This window comes from Labeo rohita, chromosome 5 (assembly GCF_022985175.1).
Source record: "Labeo rohita strain BAU-BD-2019 chromosome 5, IGBB_LRoh.1.0, whole genome shotgun sequence".
Lineage (NCBI taxonomy): Eukaryota > Metazoa > Chordata > Actinopteri > Cypriniformes > Cyprinidae > Labeo > Labeo rohita.
In genome coordinates this window covers 13,079,195-13,101,915 of record NC_066873.1, presented here as the reverse complement: position 1 = coordinate 13,101,915, position 22,721 = coordinate 13,079,195, and the positions used below count along the sequence as shown (strand labels likewise).

General features: G+C 35.6%; 1 protein-coding gene across 1 annotated transcript; it reads left to right on the top strand.

The window, feature by feature from the left end:
• Positions 1 to 1,248: 1,248 nt before the first annotated feature.
• surf4l (surfeit 4, like) lies at positions 1,249 to 10,869 on the top strand. Its single transcript, XM_051110225.1, has 6 exons — positions 1,249 to 1,465; positions 4,836 to 5,022; positions 5,290 to 5,366; positions 5,478 to 5,521; positions 5,602 to 5,788; positions 8,839 to 10,869. Exons 1-6 carry the CDS (start codon positions 1,418 to 1,420, stop codon positions 9,103 to 9,105), a joined length of 810 nt encoding a protein of 269 aa, XP_050966182.1. The 5' UTR covers positions 1,249 to 1,417; the 3' UTR covers positions 9,106 to 10,869.
• Positions 10,870 to 22,721: the final 11,852 nt, after the last annotated feature.

Here is a 22,721-nt window from a genome sequence, read left to right as displayed (position 1 = left end):
GTAATAAAGTCTAACAAATATAGGACTAATGTTTCCGTATATGATTTAGACAAGGTTGTGGACATTTTGAATCTGGGTATAATCTCCACATGACCTAATTGTTATTTAATTCAATTCAAATTAATTTCAATTCAATTCAAATTTATTTGTATAGCGCTTTTCACGATACATATCGTTGCAAAGCAACTTTACGCCAAATTGACATTTTTACAAAATATGTAGTAGTAGCTTGATGTACATATGGCAGAGATGTGTGGTAAAGATCAATTAATGACGTAATCAAACAGACAAAGAACACTATAAATTACTAGCAGAAATTCGGTAGTGCTGTATGTTGTTTCAGGGTTGGCATCATCTGAAGTCCTCTGTGGGGTTGGCATCATCTCTTCTTAAGTGTTCTGGATCCACACTGGAGCTTGTGAATTCCTAGTTACCACGGGATGTCAATCCCATGGCAAAAACAGAGAACAAATAGGAACATAATTAGCGTAGCTGCTGTTCAAACTAAGAAAAGAAAGATTTGTTAAAACAGAGCTAAAAGAATAATAATGAGCATTTGATCAGATATAACTGCAGGAAAAGTTTATGAGATGCATTATTTGAATGCTTGGCTAAAAAAATGTGTCTTTAATCTAGATTTAAAAAGAGAGAGTGTTTCTGAACCCTGAACGTTATCAGGAAGGCTGTTCCAGAGTTTGGGAGCCAAATGCGAAAAAGCTCTACCTCCTTTAGTGGACTGTGCTATCCTAGGCACTACCAACAATCCAGAGTTTTGTGACCTTAAGGAGCGTGATGGATTGTAGCGTGGTAGAAGACTAGTTAGGTACGCAGGAGCTAAACCGTTAAGTGCCTTATAGGTACGAAGTACTATTTTATAGCTGATGCGGAACCTAATAGGTAGCCAGTGCAGAAACTTTAAAATTGGGGTAATATGATCATATTTTCTTGACCTGGTAAGGACTCTAGCAGCTGCATTTTGGACTATCTAGCTTGTTTATTGAAGATGCAGGACAACCACCTAGCAGTGCATTACAATAGTCCAGTCTAGAGGTTATGAATGCGTTAACTATTTATTATTTGCAAACTTGTTGCCAATCAGAAAAAGGCAGTCTATGAAAATATATGTCATTACAGACATAAAATAGACTGATGTGTCAGACATCACCGCTTGAGCTCCATATTCTGGCTTGATCAGTACACGTGGCATGCAGTTACACGCGTGTCCTACAGGGGGCGAAAGAACGAAGTGCAGGGCATTATGGGGCGGAGATGGCATTCTAGTACACACAGACGACGGCATAGCAAGGCTAGTACGAGACCTGTAACATACCTGCGAGCGGACACAGATATCGACTAAAAGCAGTCAAACAAGCAAACGTGTCCTGCAAACGGGAATCGGCTCTCGGATTTTGGCGTCATGGCTCAAAATGATTTAATGAGCAACGCGGAGGACGTGGCGGATCAGGTGAGAGACAAGAAGGCCCTGCCAGCCAACTTACACAGTAAATCACGGAGACCGCACTTATTTACTAAACAAACGCTTGCTAAGTTCAGGAAAGTCCGTGTCGGCGTTTATCGGGTCATGTTTGCTTGGCAGCAAATGAGGTTTGTTTATTAACCAACTTCTAGTCTTGTGACTTGAAGGACTGAAGTATATGTACGTTATATGTCATTCTGGTCTAGTCGAAACTATCTTATGCTTTCCAGGGCTGCTTTCGAGTCCTGATTTATGACTATATTATATATAAATATATATAAATGCATACTGCACTTTTGTGAACCCATAGTGTTTGAATGGCATACAAACTTTACTCTTCAATCGTTTTCATTATTGTCCTCAAACATCTGTTCATATGATGATGTAAGAGTGTATGTTGCGCATATATAGATGACTGATAAGGAAAAGATGAGTTTTTTTCGGTTCATATGCAAAAGGAAATTGACAGCAGGATATTAATCTATAGAAATTGTTTACGTTGCAGATTGTTGGATGTGTTCGAGGCCTTTTTTTTGCATACTGTGTTGTTTTTGCTTATTTTGGGCTTAATAATATACATCAGCTTTATGAATATGTCATTCTAATATGGGTTTATAATGGTTTTGTGAATGTTTTATCAGTTTTGGAGTTTTCAAGGCCTTCATAATCTCATTTTACTTCTTTATAGCCTAATTGTCACTATAGTAATTTAATGAAACCCCAGCCAATGGCATCTGTCTTTATTATTCAGTTTTAATAAAGTTTTATCAGACAGCACCAGGAACCATATTTAAAAAAAATAGCATTTTTGGTTCATACAGCTCTCATTCAGCAATCCTGCTTTTTTAAACACATAGCAAAAAGCAAATCTTATGCTCTTTGATATTCTTGTGCTGCTTGGAAACAAGTCAGATATCCTCCAGGCACACAGAGTACGAGTAAAGTGTTGACACACAGGCAGACATTGGCCCTGAGATCTCTTCCCATTCATTTAGTCTTGCATGGTACTTGTTGAATGCTGATTGGCCCGTTGTCGTCTTAGTGCTGATGTGGATCATCTGGGGGCGGGGCTTAGCAGAGAGCAGTGTCAAAGCTCACATTCGAGTACTGAGATAATTATGAAACGCTGCCGTGTGTTAAAGTACATGCATTTTAATAATCTTGAAATGTGCTTATTTTTCATTCTAAAAATAACAGAATGCTATAACTTGCCGTTGTCTTTTACAAGCAAATTGTTAGCCTAATTCTTTCTTTTCTTACTTTCGTTTAACAAGCTAGCTCATGTTACAGGTTGAGCATCAGAGAGCGTGTACTATGCTGTGATCTTCCTGGAAGAGTAAATTGCATTATCTTTATCCTTCCTTGTACATTTCTGTTTAACACCTGTTGCGTGAGGAAGGGGGAAAGGTTGATTACTAGTACACCGTAGTGATATTCAAATGCTGGAGATGTAGCCCTTGTGAGTCATCAGTTGCAAATGGATGTGCTTTTGGCCACCTGTGCGCTGATGTTGACTTAAAATGTGGGAAGAAGTGAAAAGGGTAATTGGAGCTCAGGGGTTAAACATTAAGCAGTATTCATTTAAAGAGCTGTTTTAGCGCTTACTTGGAAAAAATATGACGTTTGTGGGAAGTAAATGGATTTATATATTTATTTATTTTATCTTGTTTGTCTGTAAGAAGCTAATAAAATAGCTTTCTAATTGCATAAATCTGTGCTAGATTATAAAAAAATGTTCTTCCCTTTTATGTTGACTTTAATTACTGTTGTAAGATTTTTTTAATGTTTTTGTAAAAATGTCTGTAATGCTCGTCAGGGCCCCATTTATTTGGACAAACGTACAGTAAAACAGTAATATGATGATCTTTTTATTACAATTTGAAATGACTGTTTTCTAGTTATTTTAAAATATTTTAAAAATGTAATTTATTCCTGTGATGGCAAAACTGATTTTTTAGCAGTCATTACTCCAATGTTTAGTGTCACGTTATCTTTCAGAAATTATTTTAATATGTTGATTTGGTGCTCTAGACACATTTCTTAATAAAATCATTGTTGAAAGCAGCTGCCTAAATGTTTGAAATATCATTTAAAATTATAGTATTAATTTGTAACGATACAAATGTCTTTACAGTAACTTCAGATCAATTTAATGCACCCTTGCTGAATAGAAGTATTAATTTCTTTTTTTTTTTTTTTAAGTTGGCCCCAAACATTTTGAATGGTAGAGTACACTACCAGTCGAATGTTTTTGAACAGTAAGATTTTTGTTTTTTTAAAGAATTCTGTTCTGCTCACCAAGCCTCCCAGAATACAGCAAAAGCTGTAATATTGTGAAATATTTTTACTATTTAATATAACTGCTTTCTATTTGAATATATTTTAAAATGTGAATGTTATTCCTGTGATCAAAGCTAAATATTCAAGAAAACATTTATTATTATATAGTGTAACATTATACACTATACCATTCAAAAGCACGGAGTCAGTATAATTTAATTTTTCTTTTTTATTACAAAAGATTTCTATTTCAGATAAATGCTGAAAACATTCTACTTGGCTGTTTTTAACATAATAATAATAATAATAATAATAATAATAATAATAATAAAAATGTTTTTTGAGCAGCAAATCAGAATATTAGAATGATTTCTGAAGGATCATGTGACTTTAAAATATTCAAATAGAAAACAGTTATTTTAAATAGTAATTATTTAAAGAGTAAATAGTAAATATTTCAAAATTTTACAGTTTTTACTGTACTTTGGATCAAATAAATGCATGCTTGGAGAGCAGAGAAGACTTCTTTAAAAAAACATTAAAAATCTTACTGTTCAAAAACTTTTGACTGGCACTGTATCTTAACAAGGTCATTTACACTTGTTAAGATTGTAGTTTATGCACGTAATTAGCACAACGCTGTGCCTTTTTCATAAGTTATTGTTGAAAAAATCCATAAAATACCCACCTTTTTCTTTAACGCGGAAGTAAGCATTTTGGTTCATTAGCCGGCATAGGGAAATAATGAGAAGAATAACAACGTGCAGTTAATGGTAAAAATGTTTGCACTGCAAATCAGTGTGTTCATATTTAAGATAATACATTAAAATATGGCAAGACACCAATTTGCAATATCAAGCAGCAAAACGAGCTGTTTTGTACTGCTAAAAATAGCTGGACGTGGATGAGACCAGAAGCCAGACCCATGCAATTTACAAATGGCCCCGCCCACCTGGAAAATGAGGTGGATAGACATGTTGAGAATGACTTAACATTTGTGTTTGCTAAGGCAAGTATTACTATTGCATATGCCTAAATTTGGGGATCTTCATATCTTTGTCTTTTTGTTCATCTGTAGTTCCTTCGAGTGACGAAGCAGTACCTGCCCCACATAGCGCGTCTCTGTCTGATTAGCACGTTCCTGGAGGACGGCATTCGCATGTGGTTCCAGTGGAGTGAGCAGAAAGAATATATTGAGACGACGTGGGGATGTGGCTTCTTCCTGGCTTCGCTGTTTGTTTTAATCAACTTACTTGGACAGCTGGGTAAGAAGTTTGGGTAACACTCTATTATAGGGTGTCCTTGTTATACATGTTGCATGTACTTACTATTATAATAACAATGAATTATGCAGAATTACATGCAAGTAGCCCTAAGCCAAACCCTAACCATATAGTAAGTACATGTAGTTAATTAATATAACTCATTACGTAAATGTATAATTACACTGTAACACTGGCACCTTAAAATAAGTTTGTTTAGCGGAAATATCTCTGACAAATTTTTATATGGATGTTTTGTTTGTTAAACAGGTGGTTGTATACTGATCCTGAGTAGGAATTTTGTGCAGTATGCCTGCTTTGGATTATTTGGGATCATCGCCTTACAGGTGTGAGCATTCTGTTTGTGTTCTTTAGGACTGTAATTAGATTTTATCTGTGGATGGGACTATAATTGAGTTAAACTGTTTAATTACAGTCCTGATCTTTATCTGTTGCAGACGGTTGCCTATAGCATTCTTTGGGACCCGAAGTTTTTGATGAGGTAGGTTCTTTTCAGGATAAGCTAGGAATGAGTAGATCATCCTGTGTTTTATGCTCTGATCATGTCATTCTGTGTTTCAGGAATTTGGCTCTGGGTGGAGGTCTGCTGCTGCTGCTTGCGGAGTCACGCTCTGAGGGCAGGAGTATGTTTGCTGGGGTCCCCACGATGAGAGAGAGCTCTCCTAAACAGTACATGCAGCTGGGTGGCAGAGTCCTGCTTGTGCTGATGTTTATGACGCTCCTGCACTTTGATACAAGCTTCCTCTCGGTGAGCAAAATATCCTTAACCTGATAAATGGGTGAATCACAAAGAAATGTCTAATTAAACACAACCAATCAAACGTTTTTGAACAGTAAGAGTTTTAATGTTTTTTTTGTTGTTTTTGTTTGTTTGTTTGTTTTTTTGTTTTTTGAAGAATTCTCTTCTGCTCACAAAGCCTGCATTGATTTGATATGAATAGAAAGATCCAACGATCAGCATTTATGTAATAAAAAGCTTCTGTGACAAAAAAATCCTAATATTAGAATAGGCATCATGTGACTGGAGAAATGATAAAAATTCAGCTTTGAAATCACAGGAATAAATTACATTTTAAAATATGTTAACAGATATATAGAAAACAATAATTTTAAATAGTAAAAATATTTTAGACGTGTGCTGTTTTTGATGTACTTGAAATAAATGCATGCTTGGTGAGCAGAACAGACTTTTAAAAAAAAAACATTAAAAATCTTACAGTTCATTTTTCTCAAACTTTACTAGGTAATAATTATAAAACAATATCACATTCAGTATTTTACCTTGCTTGATTTTAAGTTCATAGCAGCATATAGAGAAACCCACAGAGGTCATGTATTTTTTTTTTTCTTTCATGAAAATAAATTACTGTAATGAATGACCATTATATATTTTGAATTGTTAATATTATTAATTATTTTATTTTATATTTTATGTAATAGTTTTCTTTAATAAAGTAAATAATGTAGTTATTTATTATTTTAATATGTATTATTTAATTATTTATTTATTTATAATAACAAATAATAAATAATATAAAAAACAGTATAACTAAAAGTTGAAACTAATTAAATTATTAAAATAAAAAATACAAATAATTTAAATAAAGTATATATATAAATATCTTTATATTTTATCACTGTCACTTTTGATCAGTTTAATGCATGATGTTAAATACATGTTATTTAGTATGCAGATTTAATTTAATTTTAATAATAAAATATTTATTTAAAAAATCTTGCTGACCCCATTCTTTTGAATTGTGCTTTCTACTGTGTGTATATATATATTTTTATTTTATTTTTATTTTTATTGATGCCTTCATTAGGACACCATCCTTAGAATCACAAACTAATTGAGGTCTTAATGTTAACACTTGCAGTTGCTTGTAAAAAATACCTACTGAAATTGCATCAGAAAATGGCATTTAGAATATTACAGCAATTTCTCAATAACAATTTTTTTTTAATGTTTTGCTTATCTTTGAACAAATTTTAGAAACAAGCTTAGAACTGGGTATAAGACTGGGTTCAATCAGCCCTGTTTACATATGACTGAATGTGGAGTCATTATCGTTTATAGTTGGCCTTTTCTGGCTTTATAAAATGTGCTCATAAACCGCATCTTATGACTTGGCAGAACGTCTAAAAGTTTATTGCACCGGGTTCAGCTGTTTCTGCAGATAAGTGCTGCAGGCTCACAATCATACTGATAATGTTGTGATTGTGTTGCTCAGGATGTGGGTTCGTGGTGGACTTTTTGTGTCAGTTTCGTCATGATGTAGGCTGAAACACCCAGTTTAGGTTCAGTTTATATAAATGTATAATAGAAAGGGCAGTCAGACTGCTCAGGGTTAGCAAACATACAAGCCAGGGTCAGAAATGAATTTTTTCATTAAGGGGCAATGGTTTACATTTGTGAGGGCAATTTTTATAATCACATTATTATAAAAACCATATGTTGTCTTTAATGTCAAATACTTATATTTACCCAATTACTTTAATCAATTTTAAACTCTTGTCAATAACAATAGACTGTTTAAAATTGTATCTAAATCATACATGTAAAAAAAACAGGAGCTCATAGGGCTGCAATATTATGACAACATTTTTTATTGTAGATCATTGTTTTTTTTTGTAATAATGATTATTAATATCAGTACAGAAACAATATAAAACGTTTTTGTTTCGTTTCAGGCACGTCACTTTCTGGCTTCATAGACAAACGTGTCGGTCCATGACGTTAGCCAAGTTTAGCGCAAGTTATGCGGAAACTCCTGTTATAATCACTGAAGCTACAAAATTAGTCTTTTATTTGCATCCTACCTGCACTGTGTTGTTTATGATGATAGAATTTGCGAGTCTGTGCACTCATCAACAGCTCCGGCGTTTCTTCTGATTAGCTCGTTTTCAGTGCTGACTAATCAAAGCGCTTCTGATTGGCTCGTTTTCAGCGCCAACTAATCTAAGCACTTCTGATTGGCTTGTTTTCAGCGCTGACCAATCTAATCGCCTCTGATTGGCCAGTGCATTCCTAAATTCAACAGAAACGTATTTGATTGGTTATAAGGCTCAGTCTGCTGCAGTTTGAGCTAATCTAACTGTAATTCCGCAAAATGACACTTTTAATTTCTTCTCACATTAAATTTTAATTGCAACAGCCGTAATATGTTGTGCAGGGGCGTTTTTGCCCTTTTGTGTTGAGTTTATGGGGCTTTTTTTTTTTTTTTTTGGTGGCATTTTTGCCACAAGCCATCATTCATTTCAGACTGATGCCAAACACTGTTAAAGTCTGTTTTGATAGTCAAAGACAGCAAGGGCAAACTGTTAAAATCATATAATTGTACTTTGTTAAAATAGGAAAATGCAAAAAAAAAAAAACAGCAATATTGTATAAAATGTTCAAAAGAACAGCATTTATTTGTAATGGAAATCTTTTGTAACATTATGAATGTCTTTACTGTCATTTCTGATCAATTTAATGCATCCTTGCTGAATAAAAGCACTAGTTTCTTAAAGAAAATTGGAAACCAGGCATTGATTGATTATTTGCCGTATTGTTTAGCCAATTCAGTTCACAGCAATAATAATTTTAGACCAGTTGAGAGCCATTACCCTAAGCATTAAAGATGTCTTCTCCATTGTAATGATCTATTTCACCACTATAGGGCAGACATGACTAGGTTTTCTGTTGCATACTTGATTTCTGTAGTGTTAAATCCTGCTTCCTGTGTCACCGTTTCACATTAGTCGCATGTCTCACCGACTTCCTTTTTCTAAAGTATCTGTGTTTGCTTTTAGATCTTGCAGAACCTGGTGGGCACAGCTCTTATTGTCCTAGTGGCAATCGGTTTCAAGACTAAACTAGCCGCCCTCACCCTGGTCGTCTGGCTGCTGGCCATCAACGTGTACTTCAACGCTTTCTGGACCATACCAGCCTACAAGCCCATGCACGACTTCCTGAAGTACGACTTCTTCCAGACCACGTCGGTGATCGGAGGCCTTCTGCTGGTAGTAGCACTAGGCCCAGGTGGAGTGTCCATGGATGAGAAGAAGAAAGAGTGGTGAGACAGGACTGAACTCAAACGGCTCACTCGCTCACTCAGTAGTTTGCCCTTTGGCAACAGCTTTCACACAAAGCAGGTACACTACTTAGGGAGGAACGAGCCAGTTGAGACGTGGCCTCACAAACACCCCAGGACCAACAGAACGACCCGTTCTCCACATCTCATGCACTGTCTGTGTGTTTCATCTTGCGTGCTTACTGAATTATTTCTACCAGCACTTTTAGACATATTAGTTTATCATATTTATTTTCTAAGGTTCGGGTCCGATTCTGTTATTTGAGAACCCCCTTGAAAATCTGAAACATCCGTGTTATCAAAGCTGCGATTGTGTTGAACGAATAACAATGATCTCCTTTTCCATTTTTCTCTGCCTTTTTATTTCGGTGCCAATTGCAAGTTAGCAAACCAAAGACATATCCTTCAGATATATACGTCATTCTGCTTTTAAGTTCATTTAAGCCATTTAATTCACAAAATTAATTTGAAGTAAAATGCAGATGTCATTTGATATATACGTCATTCTGCTTTTAAATTCATTTAAACCATTTAATTCACAAAATTAATTTGAAGTAAAATGCAGATGTCATAAAGTTTTTTTTTTTTTTTTTTTTTTTTTTTTTTTTTTTTTTCGGTCAGTCTTGTTCCAAGTGCTGTCTATGGGCTGGACTTCAACTAATATTGTTGCTGTGTAAAAAAAAAAAAAACTGTTGCACACTGGTTGTTTTAAATGTGTTGATCTGTCCCCATCAACAAGCCAAACAGGTCATCGAAGATTTCGCAAAAAAAGATTGAAGAAGTATTGAAAATTTTTTACCATTACTTTACCAGACGGAAAAGTTTAAAGGCTATTTTGAAGAGCGTTCCATTCCATTCTAAAGATTCGTTGGCATCTCATGTCCGTGTAAGAAGCTGTTAGTTAGCGTGTTCGCTGTTGTCAGGTCACTTTGAAGTTTACAAAAAGTGAATTATAGTGTTTCTCGAAACAAGCAGAGAGTGAGATGACAATATTGAAACCCTGTGGTTTGTCAGACTCAGTGTTTATCCTCTTTGTACAAAAAATGACAGAAAAATATTGGTTTTCTAAGTGTTTTAAATATTTGTTTTGACATATAAAGGGAAAAGAAAAAATGTCGTTGGTTGTTTTAATTTTTCTTTTTTAATCTCTAGGTTTTTTTGTTTTTTTTTTAAAGTAATCAATAAAATTAGTGATATTCAAAAAAACAGCCCTTCTGGTCTAAATGACATGAACACAGATGAATGGTTGTCTGAACATAAACAAAAATGTTTGAGACATTATTTTTCGTATTTAAAACCGTGGTCGTGTCAGGTGTCTCCCAAACCTTCACAACAAGCAGGAAGTCAAAAGAAAATTTCCTCAAACATTTAGCACATAAATGTGAAGTGGTAAGATTTTGTGTAGGCCTAATCTTTAGAGTTACATTAGCTATCTTTGCATGCCTCAAGAATGATTGACCTAATATTAATGTACTACACTTATACATATGTTTTAAAATATAGAGAATATTTTTAAAGGAAATCCTTTTAAAATGGTATTGTGTGTCTGTCTGCAGATTTCTTCTTGAAAACCCCAAAAAGCAAAAATGTGACTGTGCAGAAAGACTCGTCATGTGTGCATTATCTGCCTTTTGTGCTTGTTAAGAGAACACTAAATCAGCTGTTTTTGCTAGACAACATTTTTATATAGACCAGGGGTCACCAGATCTGGTCCTGGAGGGCCGGTGTCCCTGCAAAGTTTAGCTCCAACCCTAATCAAACACACATGAACCAGCTAATCAAGGTCTTACTAGGTATACTTGAAACTTCCAGGCAGTTGTGTTGAGGAAAGTTGGAGGTAAAGTCTGCAGGACACCAGCCCTCCAGGAACAAGTTTGGTGACCCCTGATATAGATAGTGTTTTAATTAAAGTTTATGAGACTAGCAGATCGCCAGGAAAACCAGGATCACCACAGGACTTCCATTCTGTCCCAGTTGCAGAATAAATATGGTCTGGGATCAGTTGCAGTGCATAAAGGTGGTTTTATTCCTGTTCACACAATGTTTTTGTTTTTGTATATTAAGAGAGAGGTGAAATCACTACAGTCTTTACAACCTTTTCAGTTGAAGAAATTTTTAAAGAAATGTTTTTCATATATCAAATAAATATATACACGCACTACCAGTCAAAAGTTTTTGAACAGTAAGATTTTGAATGTTTTTCAAACAAGTCTCTTCTGCTTACCAAGCTTGCATTTATTTGATCCAAAGTACAGCAAAAACAGTAAAATGAATACTTTTTCTATTTTTAAAATGTAATTTATTCCTGTATTAAAAGCTGAATTTTTATCATTGTTACTCCAGTTACATGATGCTTCAAAATCATTCTAATATTCTGATTTGCTATTTAAAAATGTATTATTATTATTATTTTGAAAACATCGGAGTATAATTTTTTCAGGTTTCTTTGATAAATCATTTGATGAATCTTTTGTAACATTATAAATGTCTTTATCGTCGCTTTTGATCAATTTAAAGCATCCTTGATAAATAAGTGTGTGTGTGTATATATATATATATATATATACACATACACATACACATACACACATACACACTGACTCCAAGGTTTTGAACGATATACAGTGTATAATGTTAGGAGAGGTTTTTATTTTAGATAAATGCTAATCTTTGGGTCTTTCTATTCATCAAAGAATCCTGAAAGAAAAAGTGCTTAATTGTTTTAAGATTTATACTGTTTATAATAATAATAATAAATGTTTCCTGAACAGCAAATCATCATATTAGAATGATTTCTGAAGGATCATATGACACTGAAGACTGAAGTAATGATGCTGAAAATTTAGCTTTGATCACAGGATTAAATTACATTTTGAAAGACATTCGAATAGAAAGCATTTATTTTACATAGTAAAAAATATTTCACTATATATATCTATATTTTTTTATTTATTTATTTATTTATTTATTTTTTTGAAAACTTTATTAAGCGAGGTCATACATTCGTAAGGTTGAGCAGTAGATGGCGCTAAAGGCGTTTCTAATGGTTGAGACTACATGGGGACCAGTTGCGCCAAACCATTTTCTTAAATATGATATTTTCAGTCTCATAATTAGATTCAGTTACCTACCCATTGGTGTCTTCAAATAAGCTATTGCTAATCGTTTAAGGTAACTGTTGTTGTTTTTTCCTTTACTGTTTCTGTTAATTACACATTGTATAAAACGCAACGTGCAAAAATACGTGAATCGATTTTCATGCTGAAAGAAAACTTTTAATTAAACCAGAAATATCTGATATGGTATTGTTTTGTATTTTTAGGTAATTTCTACAAAGTTAAACATTTGGTGGACTGCTATACTGAAAGTAGCTACCACAAAATGCCATGATGCTTTTTCAAAATGATTAGTTTGTTTTCTCAATGTATCTGCACTAGCTTTCACAGTGAATAAGTCTTATTTTAGGCTTGTTGTTAATGTCAGTTTCTATTAAGATACTAGTCAGACATTTTTAATGTTAGTTTCTAGCTTAATGATTTGACTACCAAACAACTACTAAACTATGACTGTTATTAGCCAGGAAAAAATGGGACATTTTTGGTTTGTCACTTAAAAAAAACAAACAGTAAAACGGATAATGGTAAGCTACAGCATATTAATAACCAAAATATGCTTTTCAGCAAAATCTGAAGAGTAAACAATTACGAAAAAAATGTCAAACAGATGTTTTTCTTCATCAAATGAGTATTACTTTTTTAGCACTTAAGGTACGTGGAAACTTTTCCTTCTGTGACATTTACGAAATAGTTTAGTCCTGAGAACACAACTCACCTTTTCTGAAATCCACATTCATTATACAGATGACTAGTTATTCTGTGGACTCCTGTTTCATGTATGTCAGTGCACTTTTATTGTGTTTTATTGTGTTATATTATCATACTGGAACTCGTTAGTTTTTCTAATATAAAAGGGCTTTGAAACCAACATACAAAACAACTATAGAGCAAACACATTTGTCTGGTTTGGCTTAGATATGAAAACCTTATAGTTACTGAGATGTTCACCCTTTTGAACAATTTAGCTTATTTCCCCTGTAATGATTATTCAGTACCACTTTGCCAGAGTGCTATTACAGTTTGCACAATTCGTTTTCCTTGATAAGTCTTTAATTTAGCACAAGATTGATTTCCTTTTCACAGGCTTATTGTATCTGGCCCTGAATCAGGTTTGATATTGAGACCAGGCCCTCTGGCAACACAACTGGCAGTTTCCCTTTATCTTTTTGTTTTCCTCCTCCTTGAGCCCGACTCACTTCCTCAGCCTTTAGCCAAGCAGCGATGGCTCTGTAAAGGAAACGTTATTTATAAACAAATACTGCCTCCTTTTTTGGCCACAGTAGCACGGGTTTGAAAAGATGCTGTGGGTACGGCAAAGTTCAGCTGCAGGTCAGTGAAGATACCTCAGGTTTGCCATACAAACCCCATTCACAAGCCTTTAGTTAAAGGTACAGAGGAGGGGGGGTTGAAGTATACAGCTTTCCCGTTGGCATATTGGAGGTCTCGATGCCTCTGCGGGAAATGTGGGAACGGTTAAAGATCAATGTAGCACTTTAAGAGAGTCAACCTCAGGCCACACTTTGAGTCTATCTCTGTGGGGTCAGCATTTTTGAAGGATAAGGGTGACAAGGTCAGCCTTCAAGTCTCATCAAAAAGAGTTTCTTCCCTCCTTGGGTCTGTTCCCTTCCTTGGAAAGTGGCAGGAACACACAGACAATGATTTGTCACCAGAAACGGCCCTGATAATTTCCAATTTCATGGGAGCCGGAGAAGAGGCCAGGATGGTCAGCCACAGCTGGAAGTGTGTGTGTCCACTGTGGTCCCGGCCATTGTTAGAGCCCCAGCCGCAGGCCACTGTGTGTGCGGGACGCTTTTACTCGGAGCGCCCCGACAGCCAAATGTCACCATTAACCATGCGCTGCAAAATCGGAGGCATTCATGAGCGACGCTCCTCATAAGCCATAAAAGGGGTCATCGGTGAGGGTGACTCAAGTTCAGCAAGTCAGATTCAATGGTGTCATGCTTGTTCTGCTCTTTGATGTGACGTGTGTGGAAATGTGGCTTCTTTCTCACACTTGTTAGCACTGTCAATCATCCAAGGATTCTCTAGTTAAACAGTTGTCTGTTCTCAGTGCTGGCACTGTGAAATCACTAATACTGTTGACAGATCGTCAGGTAATTTGATCAGTAGTTGATTTGTGATTGCGATCTGGTCTGATGTCAGAATGTTTCTTCTGTTCTCTCATAGACGTTACCTTCTCTCAAAAGACACAAAAGGCTCCTGTCCCAGATGCTGATTGGTCAGTTCAGCATTACGTCTACAAATCATCTCTTCACGGTGCTATACCTAGAGACCAACTATTACCTTAGCAACAGGTAGGTTGATAAGTTAAGGACTGTAGTGGAAGGATGGCTACTAGAGGAGATTTATGACTTTTAGTCCATGCTAGAGAGCTTTGAGGTCAACTTTTTGGTAGTGAACTCTTAAATTCAAGACGTAATGCAAAAAATTATTTTCCTTCTCGGAAAATGAACCAAAATTTTCATGACTTATCTTATACTTTGGCAACAGTAGTTAGCAAATTTGTAACTATTTGTATGTAGCATATATGCTAAAAATTAAAGGGATAGTTCACCTGAAAATGAATTTAAAATGAATTATGAAATCCTGTCATAATTTACTCACCCTCAAGTTCTTCCAAACCTCTGTGAGTTTCTTTCTGCTGTAGAACATAAAAGAAAATATTTTGAAGAATATGGGTAACCAGACAGTTGACGGACCCCACTGACTTCAATAATAAAAATACTGTGGACTTCAGTGAGGTCAATCAACTGTTTGGTTATGCACTTAAAAAAATATATGTATATATCAGTAGTAAAAAGATACTCATACAGGTTAAGAACAACTTGAGGATGAGTAAATGATGACAGAACTAAATTTTTTGCATGAAGTATCCCTTTAAAGGCATTTATTTATGTATTATTTGCATATTATTTACATATTTAATTATCTCCTATCCCTATTCTAAACCCGTCCAGATACACAACTCCCATGAGGGGCATCAGAGACAATCTTGGAGAGGGTTCTCCTTGTACTATCTGCAGGATGCTCAGTTTTTTTGTGATAGCATATAATATAAAAAAAAAAATAGCAACATTAAATTAGCTGCATGCGCTAATTATATAGACGTAGTGCGTTTCTCAACTCTAGTGTTTTTCAACCAGGGAGCCTTAGCAAACTTACAAAGTGGCTACAGAATGACCCTTCAAATTGATGTATCAAAACAAATAATTATTAATATATTAAATTAATCTAACCCTAAATTATAATGATAAAAATGAAAACCCATAAGATGTGAATGAAATCATTTTCCCCCATGTTGTTTTGGAACACAAAACATAATCAATTGTGGTTCATTTGTTTAATATATATTAAGAATTATGTTATTTAATTCAATATATTAATACAAAAATTAAAAACAAGCATCTTTGTCATAATTACAACAAAAATACTGGAAATGCCAGAGGGCAATATTGAATATTATGTTTGGCGATGAGTGAAAAAGGGCTGAAAAAAAAAGGGGGGTCTAATAAGTCCAAGAGATCCATTAAAGTGTTAGTTCACCCAAAAATGAAAATTAGCCTATGATTTACTCACCCTCAAGGCATCCTAGGTGTATATGACTTTCTTCTTTCAGTTGAATCCAGTCAGAGTTATATTAAAAACTGTCCTAGCTCTTCCAAGATCTATTATGGCAGTAGGCAGGTGTTTCTGTTTAACAGTCTAAAAGAAGTCCCATAAAGTGCATCCATCCATAATAAAAAGTGCTCCACACAGCTCCAGGGGGGTGAATAAAGGGTGAATATGTTTCTAAGAAAAATATCCATATTTAAAACTTAATAATCACTTTTCTCTAGCTTGCGCTAACTGTCATATGTGCAAGCTGTTCCAGGCTTGTTGTAATATATATATATATTTTTTAGCATTTACGTGTTTTATTTAAATTTGCCACAAATAGGAATATATAAACACCTACATTATATTGTAGGTTGTCGGTTAGTTTCTGTGTGTATACACTATGATATGATGCAAATTTTCTCAAATGAAATGGTAAAATTCACATGAAGTGACTCTCACAGCAGCTCTGGAGATTAAGTTCATGCACTTATGTAGTCATATACATATAGACGCAGATGCCGAAAACCACCACAAGCGTCTCGTGTGCTTCAGTATTTGTGTAGTAAACAAAACCGCATCTCCGCTGTTTATTCATACAGAGGCAAGCGGAACATGTAGGATTCATATTTAAACCGTCTTTTTGCGTTTTAATATTCACAGACACTAGTCCATATTGCGATTCAAATTAAGTGAGAGACCTACTTTTGATTTATTCATCCAAAAATGTACAAATTCTATGGCATTCTGCGCTATAGAGTAAATCCGTTTTTATGAATGGACTCTGTGATCCCATTTTCGCAGAGGAGACATTGTAGACACGCTTCTACGTAGAGACATAAATGACATGCCGTTGTGTAAATAAGATACATAACATAAGACTGTTTCGTTTGTTTAATAAAAGAACAAGGTATAGACCAGTTCTATAGCAAAAGGTAAACTTAAATGACTTCTGTTGTGATCTGGTGCTATATATATCCGGGCCGCCCCCCTAATATAATGGCAGGGGAAACACTGACTTTCCATTAAAAGTAACGAACATAATTAGTTACGTTTTTAGGGAGTGACACTATTGTAATCCATTACTTTTAAAAGTAGCTTTCCCCAGCACTGGTAAGAGCTACATGGGTTGCAACCCCTTCATGCTTAATTCAGACCTACTAACGTTAGCCTTCGTCTAAAATATGCAGCTTTGCTAACCACATAGATCCACCTGTTGCATCGACCCTCACTCAGCTCTCAGGTGATCAGGTGCTCTTCAGTCTCGAGGGATCTGTCAACATCAGCCCCTCCCAGCTCTCGACACACTTCCTACAGCCCTTTATCCCTGACACGAAATCTAACATTTGCTCTTATTGTCAATGTTGGATAAACACAAGAGCCTCTTTGATCATGGCAAGAGCAACCTGTTGATGTTGTGGTGGAGGAGAGGAAAGAGAAGGAGGGGTAGATTATGCCTCACAGTGCTACAGGAAGTGTGAGCGATCTGCCGGTGATTTCTATTGTCTTCTGTGGTCTGATTGACACCACGGCAAGAGCCCGAGGGACGGTCATCGGCCGCATCCTCAGATATCTTTGGAGGTCACGAGTTAAATCAAGGCATAGATGAAAAAGCGAGGACTTTATGATAACTGTCATTAGTATCGACGTAGTCCGAGAGTCGTCGTGCAATAGTTTGAAAATGGAAATGGTTGCTCGGTTTATTCCGGTTCTTTTCTATTCCCACTTTTCTCTTTTTCCCATCCTCTCTGCCTATGTGGCTAACTTTTCACTCCATTCTCTCCCTCTTTCCACCACCACCAGTTTCTTTTCTCTGGGCTCTTAGGGACTCAAATGAAGGGCAATGAGGCAGCTAATGCGCAGAAAGATAGAAATTTACTTGCTTTAAGTTCATGCTGCAGACCTCTCTGAAAGAGAGCATTCAGCTGCCCGCCGCTCCACAATGAGAAGCGATTGAATAAAGCCTGCAAGCAGGTTCTTAGCGGCTACATGATGGTTCAGTTCACGGCCCATTTGCCTCCAATGCTCTCCTCTTTCTCCCCCGCATATTTTTTATCTTTTCCTCTCTCGCAGAATGACATCTTTCGGCCGGACCCCCCTGCTGAGGAGGTTTAAATGAAATGCATTGATACGGGCACAAGAAGCAATTTGTCTCTTGAACTGCTCCAAGGATTTAAAGAGAGTCAGGGAGAGAGAAAGCGAGAGAACGATTGAGAAGGTTGTCCGAGAGAAACGGGGTTACACTGCCATGTCCGACAACTGGACAACCAGGGTACAGAGTTTCTGTGATTTTTTTTGATCAGTTTTTAGAATGACTGACAGAGTGATGGTTTTTTTTTTTTTTTTTGTCTTTATTTTAATAAGTGGCAGGTGCATGTGCTTGTGAAGACCATCTCTCTTCACATTCAAATAGATTCCTCTCTTGTGTATCAAGCTGAAACATTCTATAACAGCTCCAGGGACGAGTATCTTCAAACAAAAATGACTTTTTCTTTTCTTTTCAGCACGCTGAATGCAGTTGGAATTTCATTTAATGATCAGCGGTATTCCCAACAATGCCTTTAATTCAAGATAGAAATGCACTTTTCTTCCCTCGACTGTTACATGTTCTCATCAGATCAAGTATATGTGACCTCACAAACTAAGCGGTATTTAACCTCTATAGACCGTCTCTGTCTACATGTCGTGCACTCTTTCGCTCTCATTTACCCTTTCTCACCCTGAGTCGCTCGCTCTCTCTTTTCTCTCGAGCCTCCAGCTGTGAATGTTTGTTCAGGTGGAGTGAAACCATCAAGATGAGAAAATATCATTGCGCTCTCTTCTTTCTATTCTTGTTGGATTCGCAGCCCCCCCCATTCCATTTTCTGTGACTCTATTTCTTTCTTTCTGATCTGCTTCTCCTTCACTCTTACAGCCTAACACTGGAACCAGAAGTCTGAGACTACAAAGACAGTCTGAGATTTAAAGTCTGATTAAAACTTAGAAATTGTTTATTAAACAGAAACATTGACGTAAAATGTTATTAAATAAAATGGCATGAAAAATGAAGAAATAGGTCACAAAGTAAATTAGTGACATTGATCATGTCACTCAGTACCTCTTTACAGTAAAGTTCCATTAGTTAATGTTAGTTAATGTGCTACCTATAGGCTTATTGGAAATATGTGCATCGATATACATGTTTGCAAAACAAAAAAAAAAAACGTACCTAGTATATGTATGAATCACTGCAGTTGAACAGTAGAGGCAGTAAAACTCTGACAACTTTTATTCCTTTTCACACAAAGTATGATTTACCGGTACAGAGTTTAAAGGCGTTTTGAATAAAGGAGAAGTTCACTTCTAGAACACAAATTTGCAGAATATTTACTCACCTCTTGTCAAGATGTTCATGTCTTTCTTTCTTCAGTCGTAAAGAAATTATGTTTCTTGAGGAAAACATTCCAGAATTTTTCTCCATATAGTGGACTTCTGTGGTGCCCGAGAGTTTGAACTTCCAAAATGCAGTTTAAATGCAGCTTCAAAGAGCTCTAAACGATCCCAGCCGAGGAAGAAGGGTCTTATCTAGCAAGACGATAGGTTATTTTTCTAAAAAGATTTAGAATTTCTATACTTTTTAATCTTAAACGCTCGTCTGTTCTCTGCAATGCGCATGCAAACTCTGTGTAATCCAATTCAAAATTGTCCAACATTGCTGCAGAAGTACCGACCAAGTGTTTACAAAGTGAACATGCAAGGAAGATCAAATGCCCTTTACAAAAGAAGGTAAAACAGTGATGTAGGATGATTTTGAAGTTGGAGGACAAAATGAGATGGGAGTTTTTTTGACCTCTTTTGATCTGGATTACACAAAGTTTGCCTGTGTGTCGCAGAAAATAGACAAGGCAAGTGTTTGAGATTAAAAAGTATATAAACTCTAAATTTTTTTGGAAAATGACCAGTCCTTTCATTCTTCTTTGGCTGAGATTGTTTAACGCCATTTGAAGCTGCATTGAATCTGTATTTTGGAAGTTCAGATGCATTTTTATATCGCTTTTGCATTTGTTAACGCCGATAAGATTTTAGGTTGGGTTTGGTGTAAAGGATATTTCCAACAAGATTAGAGCATTAAACTTTAGCGACACTCCCCAGATATTTGAATTCTGAACAGCCTTAGTAAGTACCTCAAGCAGCATGATAAAAACGCAGGAATACGTGCTTTTTAGCACCACTCTCTGGGCATTTCACTTTAAAACTGCCACAAAACATGCAGTAAGGTAAGTAATTAAGGTGCTGCAAAAATGTAGGCAACGCTTTAGAATAGGTAACACTTATTCACCATTAACTACGACTTTTCCCTCAGTAAATTCGTAATTTGCTGCTTATTAATATTTAGTAAGGTAGTTGTTAAGTTTAGGTATTGGGTAGGATTAGGGATTAGAATATGGTCATGCAGATAAAGGCATTAATATGTGCTTAATTAGTACTAAATAATGGCTAGTAGTAATATACATGCTAATAAGCAACTAGTTAAGAAGCCATAAAATAAAGTGTTACCGAATGAGGAATACTTCTACAGCATGTATTAATCTTAGTTAATTGCAACGTTTACAAAAGCTGTGTTTGTTAACATTAGTTAATGCACTGTGATAACATGAACTAAAAATGAACAACTGTATTTTGTAAATGGGTAACACTTTACTTTTTTTTTTTTAAACTAGTTGCTTATTAGCATGCATATTATTAGAATATTTGGCATTTATTAGTACTAATTAAGCACATATTAATGCCTTATTCTACATTACCTTATTCTACATCCCTAATCCTACCCAATACCTAAACCTAACAGCTACCTTAGTAATTATTAATAAGCAGCAAATTAGAGATTTATTGAGGGGAAAAGTCGGAGTTAATAGTTAATAAGTGTTTCCTATTCTAAAGTGTTACTGTTCATTCTTAGTTCATGTTAGCTGATGTAGTTAACTAATGAAACTTATTGTAAAGTGTTACCATTTTTTTCTTCTGTTGAAGCCAAAGATGTTTTTTGATCATCTCAGATTATGATGGTGAACATCATGTTTTGTTTTCGCAGCTTGAGTTCTGCTGTCATTAAAAAACAAACCTAATACTAAACTAATGTGAAAGTCGTGCAAAATTTTCAGTTCAACTTTTGGTAGCATGAACTATTTTCTAAAGTAGAAATTTTGTATGAATTCATACAATGGTACTAGATTAGGGAACACTTTTTGTTAACTAGTTGCTTATTAGCATGCATATTACTAGCTTACTTGATGTTTATTAGTACGTATAAAGCACATAATGCCTTACTCTGTGTGAGTTTATTCTAGATCCCTTAAAGGGAAAGTTCACCAAAAAATGAAAATTCTGTCATTAATTACTCATCCTCATGTCGTTCCAAACCTGTAAGACCTTCATTCATCTTCAAATTAGGATATTTGCAAATTAGGATATTTTTGCAAATTAGGATATTTTTGATGAAATCTGAGAGCTTTCTGACTCTGCATAGACAGCAATGCAACTGAAATGTTCCCAGACCCAGAAACTTAGTAAGGACATGTTAAAATATGTTAAAATAGTCTATGTGACATTAGTGGTTCAGCTGTCTGGGAACATTTTAGTTGCATTGCTGTTTCATTGTAAATATCTTAATTTGTGTTTTGAAGACGAACAAAGGTCTTACGGGTTTGGAACATCATGAGGATGAAATTTCATTTTTGGATGAACTATCCCTTTAACACTAACCAATACCTAAACATAACTCGTTACATTGTAATTATACATTTAAGTACTGAGTAATAAGAGTTAACTACATGCTATTACTATATGGTAAGGGTTAGGATTAGGGTTTAGTGTTACCAGAAAAACCATGAAGATCCACCTTTAACTGTCAATAAGCAGATTGTACAAATTCATATAAATTAGCCACCATATTGTATAAATAGTTGTATAAATAATGAAAGCAATTTCACTAGACGTCTCAGACTTTTTAGCCCAGCTTGTGTTTAGTAGTTTCTAAAGCTGACATTTAGTTACTTTGTTCCATCTAAAGTTTGAAGGTTGTCCTCAGTAAACACTTTATAATAAGTAGAAACTCATCAATGCATGCATAAATGTCAGTATAATGCAGCTAAAGATAAAAACACAAATAGGTTCTAAATGTAAATATCAACCTTCTGAAACGAAACCCAGGAAGAGATGTATTTATGCTCTTTGAAAAGCTATTTTATTTTCTCTCCACATTTTTGTTCTTCATTCTTTGCGTTCAACCTCAACGTCGATCACAACCGTAATCAGCAAATAAATTTGCCGTGAATAGCTATAAGAACCAGCGTTTAACCACAAAGACATTTAAATGGCTACGTCGTTCCCTCTGCCGCCGTCGCCGCCTCTCTCGCAAAGGCCATGAATTCCTCGTGCTGCAAAGAAAGGACACATGGCTATAATATTTTCTTTACGGCCGCATCTGCGGCGGCATTGTGCGAGCGTTCTGAAAGAGAGAGATCCTGGCAATCCATATTGATAGACTGCGAGACAGATTGCGTGTAGCGAGACTACGCCTGGCTCATTCACAGAAGCACTTCATTTATTTGAAGTTTTAATCTAATTATTAACTATTTTGGGGGATAATAAGCTTTGCGGCTGTAATAGGCGAATTGTGTGCCTGAGCTCTTGTGCCGTTGAGAGCGCCGGTACAGAGGCCAATCCTCGGGGGGGGTGAGGCCGCTGACAAAAGCACTTGTCCAAAAATATTTTGTCAAGTCTTTTACGCGCCATTCTAACAGGGCTTACATTGGAGGCCTGAAAGAGGATGAGAAAGGCGCCTTTAAGGCTTGATTGGCAACTGCAAACACACTAAATGCTAATGAACCCC

What these genes read in the sequence shown, in the direction of transcription:
- surf4l (XM_051110225.1), top strand. Translation starts at nt 1,418, where the DNA reads ATGGCTCAAAATGATTTAATGAGCAACGCGGAGGACGTGGCGGATCAG. An exon ending in CGGAGGACGTGGCGGATCAG is followed by an intron (nt 1,466 to 4,835) that starts GTGAGAGACAAG and finishes GTTCATCTGTAG; the next exon opens with TTCCTTCGAGTGACGAAGCA. An exon ending in TTGGGATCATCGCCTTACAG is followed by an intron (nt 5,367 to 5,477) that starts GTGTGAGCATTC and finishes TATCTGTTGCAG; the next exon opens with ACGGTTGCCTATAGCATTCT.